General features: G+C 36.6%; 1 protein-coding gene across 1 annotated transcript in view; it reads right to left on the bottom strand.

Moving 5' to 3' along the window:
• Positions 1-2,253: 2,253 nt before the first annotated feature.
• The window catches only part of LOC117998416 (butyrophilin subfamily 1 member A1-like), a gene marked incomplete at both ends in the record, with an annotated part of 6,962 nt that continues 4,527 nt past the window's right edge, over positions 2,254-4,688 (bottom strand). Inside the window, one exon of the mRNA XM_034987164.1 lies at positions 2,254-2,535. Coding sequence (XP_034843055.1) covers positions 2,254-2,535 — 282 coding nt within the window. The remainder of the gene's footprint in view (positions 2,536-4,688) is intronic.

Genomic DNA, 4,688 nt, shown 5'->3' with positions numbered 1-4,688 from the left:
TTTTTTTTTTTACCTTTGGCTTTTCTAGCACACACAAGTAGAACAATGATGATTGTAGCAACGGCCAGGAGAAACAGGATAATGACCAACCCCACTGTCCAAGGACAGTCCTTAGGGAACAAGTCATCTGAAAAATAGAGATTGTCTCACTTAATATCCAGGTTGGCATCAATGATTTGGCTGCTGGGAACAAATCCAAAATGTTTTCTTTTAGGAAACATTGCTAGGAATGGCACAAATTCTCTCACCTATCTCTCCTTGCAATTCTACAGAATTCAGGAATGCTAAAGATGCTCTGTTTCCTTTCTTGTTCCTAATGTATCAAGATTCAGAAGGTTTATTTTATAAATCATCACGTTTTAATATGCAAGAAACATACAAATAATGCATCAGACATCCATGTATCCACAATTAAGATTTAACAAACATTAATACTACTATATTTGTGACAGATAATTATCTCATAATAAAAAATCTACAAATACAATTAACTATTTATTTTCATCCTTTCTCTTCTTTCTCCTACAGTTCCCCAAACTGACTTTTCCATGCATCCTTTCTATCTGGTGATTTTCTACATAAACATATATATGAGCTTGACAATATGCCAATGAGTGAGAGGCCTGTGGGGCTTCTCTAAAGATTAAAGGAGAAATTGTGACATCTTGGATAATAAGCCAAATGGGATTCATGTTCTAGATTCTAGAGACAGAGATTTATTTCAATTCAAAATTTCTTATGAGATATGTCAGCTAGCAATTTAAAGCAGCAAAATTGACTATCATTTTGATATTTTTCTATTTTAATATTGTTCCAAAAGAGGCACCAAGGACACTCTTATTCAAGGACTACCATCATTTAAGATCTCAACAAGATGTCTGTGTAGTTTTTAATTGATGAATTCAAATATATAAGTATAAAAAAACTTTAATATATTTTATCTCTTACATTCAGATTTTCAAGAGTCTTGTAATATTGCCCCAACTCATGATTTCCTCCTATATAATTCAACTTATTTTTTCACAATAAAAGCCTAAGTAAGAGACTGTTCATTTCACCTTTTCTAACTTTGCTTTACTAAGATAATTGGAAAAAACAAACAAAGATCCTCTATTCTGGTTTCCACGTTTGTTTCATTCACATTTCCAACCTCAATTCCTCTTTCTAATTATCTTAAACCATTGTGACTTCCCAAATTAAAATATTACACAGATGACACTTTTCTTGTTGATAAAAGGTCATACAAATTTTTATCCATTGTAGAAAAATAGAGCTCAGCATTTTTCTAAGTAATGGGGACATAAAATAAATAAGATATAGTGTCCTCCAGAGTTTATTATTCTATCTGAGGAAATAGTGAAACATATAATCACAACAATGTATGCATAAAGAGGGCACTTAACACAGAATGGGTTGAAGACCACATCCTGGGAGGATTAGGTTAGTATTGAGGGGCCAGTAAGAAACTCTTAGTGACAGGAAAATGAAACAAATGTGTCAATAACAGTCTACAAGGGGTATTGCATGGTTAAATATGTTCAGAAAATTAATGTGGGGTAGGAGCCATTGGAAACAAGGAAGAGAGGGATGAAAGATGAAGCTGGAGAGATACAAAAGGTCAAGGGATAAAGAGTGTTGTTGAAAGGCTGTAATACTTCAAATAAAGACAGTTGCATAGACGGGAAGCTGGAGGATATCATTTGGGCAAACTATTTATTTGAAAGATCACTTTGGGTAGGCATAAAGAGTAGACTGGAATGTCTGAGCTGTTCTCTGCCTGTGATATTAATTATTTTCATTAATACTAATAAACAATTTAATGAGGTAGACCCTAATATTACCTATGTGTAACAGATGGGAACTGAGCACAGGGAGCTCAGTACTTAACCAAGATCAGGAAGCTGGGAAATGGCCCTACCAGGATTCAAATTCAATTGGACAGATGGGAGAAAACACCAAGTTGTGAAAAGTGGCTTTCCCCAGGCAGTGGATCAGGAGAAGTTTAGGAGGAACTTTGAAAGATTCCTCAAATTCCTCAGTTCCTCATTTTTATAAAGTAGGACAATGACATTTCTATCACAAAAAGAAATACAAAACAAGACCAAATATGAATTTTTACAAGTTCTCCACATTAAGAGTTACAAATGGATAAACTAGAACATTCTTCTAGGTCTGTCAGTCATAGGTCTTTGTCAGTAAGATCTTCTCAAATAGCAGTGATATCTCAAGATACAGACTTTGGAGGGAACTGACCTGCCACGGAAACATGCACTTCCTTCTCCACATTGAGTATTAGGTTCCTTACAACACAGGACACATTTGCTGTTGAACTTTTGTCCACTGTGAGAGATGATTCCACACGAAACAGTCCATTTTCTTCTATTGTCTTTGTCTCAGAGGCTGGCATCAAGTGCAGTCCTTGATGGTCCCTCCATCGCAGCTCAGGCTCTGGATACCACCTGGTGGATGTGCAGGTCAACTTAATTTCCTGCCTATTTCCATGCTCAATGTGAACATGAGGAGCCATACCTGAGCCTAGAATAGCCAAAGAGAGACAGAGAAATTACACTTCTCCAAGAGTTTTGTTGCCATTTTACATTTTAATTAGTTTCTTAGGAAACTCAGTTTTCTTATTTATAAAAGTGGAGGTTAGAAAAACAACTAGTCACAAAGAATTTTGTAGAAAACAAATCAGCTGTATCAACATTTAAGAAGTATCCATATGCCAGCATGTCTGTATTGGTTTCTTTTTCCTCTCTCGCCTTTGAAACATAACTGATTATTTTATCTGATAATTCATAAATTTGGGTAGAAGAACACTCTATCAATTTATTTGCAGCCTCTAAAGTAAAAGGCACACATCAGTTAGTGGTTATCTGTGACAAATTGTTAGTCATTCCCCAAATATCTTTAATCCCTAATTCTAAAGAAGTACTTTTTAAAAAAAGATTTTATTTATTTATTTGAGACAGAGAGAGACAAAGAACACAAGCAGGAGGAGGGGCAGAGGGGGTGGTACCAGCAGATTTCCCACTGAGCTGGGAACTTGATGTAGGGCTCCTTCCCAGGACACTGAGATCATGACTTGAGCCAGACACTTAAACACCCGAGCCATCCAGGTGCCCCAAAATGTTATTTTAAGTAAGAACGTTTATAATTTGGGGAATGATACCAACATCAATGTGCTCCAAAGAACTAGGTATGGGTGACTTCTGAGCACCTGAATATTGTTAGGAACTGAAATTCATGTTTTAATCAATTAAATTTATTTCAACTAAGTTTAAATTTCAATGTAACATGTGGCTAGTAGCTACCATTTTGGATGGTACAATGGGGAACTTTGGGGAACAATATAAGTTTTAACTGTGGATATGTCAGCCCAGGCTAAGAGTGCTCGTTCCAATCCCCCTTACAATTAGGAGTGACTTTGATATGCTGGTGGAAGTGTTTGAAATGAAAATGATGTGCATGCCTTCTAGAATATTTCCTTCAAAGGAAGGAGGTACACCTTTTCCTTCACTCTTTCTCTCTTCTCAAGGGCTGGAGCACACAGAGTGTCTGTGAGTCATCTTCAAAAGTGGATTATGTGGATATAGCAAAACATCAAGATAAGAAATGTGTGAACCTGACAGTGTCTAGCCATTCTTTCAGTTCTGTGCTCCCTTCTGCCTTTAACTCAGAGAAAAGAAGCTCTGGTTTAAGCAACTGTCTTTGGCAGTTCAGTGAATAGTATGCAACATTCCACACAGTGTTATGTACAGTAACTAATACAATCTATAACAACAACAACAAAAAGATCAAATTACAGGGATCAAATTATCCTTGTTTTGGTTTGAATTATATCTTCTGAAAAGATATGTTCAAGTCCTAACCTTCAATATCTGTGCCCTTATTTGGATACCATTTTGTACATGTAATTAGTAAAGTGGAAAATATACTGGATTAGGGTGGGTCCTAATCCAAAGGGAATGTGGTCTATATGAACAGAAAGAAATTTGGACACAGAGACACAGGAAAGTGACTCTGTGAAGATGGAGGCAGAGAATGGAAAGATCTCAGCACAAGCCAAGGCATGCCGGGGCTACCAGAAGCTGGAAGAAGCAAGGAAGCACTCCCCTCAGATGTTTCCCTGGGACCATAATCTTGATGACAAATTGATTGTGGACTCTGGCCTCCAGAACTGTGAGAAGATACATTTCTGTTGTTTTTAGGCCAGCCCATTTGTAGTAATTTGTTAAGGCAGTCCTTCTATTAGGTTGGTGAAGGAAAATTATCTAATTTTATCTGATGTTGCACGGATGGCCAGACCCTGACAAACACGAGAGGAGGTAGTAAATAGCATGCCGCACCAGTGATGACCTCGTTGGCACAGTGGTGCCCCCCAGTGCTGGTACTGATAAATGGTATTTTCAAAATACAATAGCTTTGAGAATCAGTAGAGCATCATGGCTATGAGGATAAGCTCTAGAGTCAAAGGTTATATTTGTACTGGCTGGCATCAGTGACCCAGTGTAACTAATGACCCAATCACTCTATGCCTCATCCTCCTTTCGTAAAACAAGGATAAAAAGCGTCTCAAGTCATATGATTGGTATAACGATTGCTTCATATAAACTGCTTACTGGGCTGAAATAAATGAATAATAAATAAATAAATAAATAAATAAATAAATAAATAAATAAATAAAT

The sequence above is a fragment of the Mirounga leonina genome, unplaced genomic scaffold, assembly GCF_011800145.1.
Source record: "Mirounga leonina isolate KUSES-001 unplaced genomic scaffold, KU_Mleo_1.0 Mir_386, whole genome shotgun sequence".
Lineage (NCBI taxonomy): Eukaryota > Metazoa > Chordata > Mammalia > Carnivora > Phocidae > Mirounga > Mirounga leonina.
Note: the sequence above shows the minus strand (reverse complement) of the source record. Positions and strands in the feature narration are given on the sequence as shown.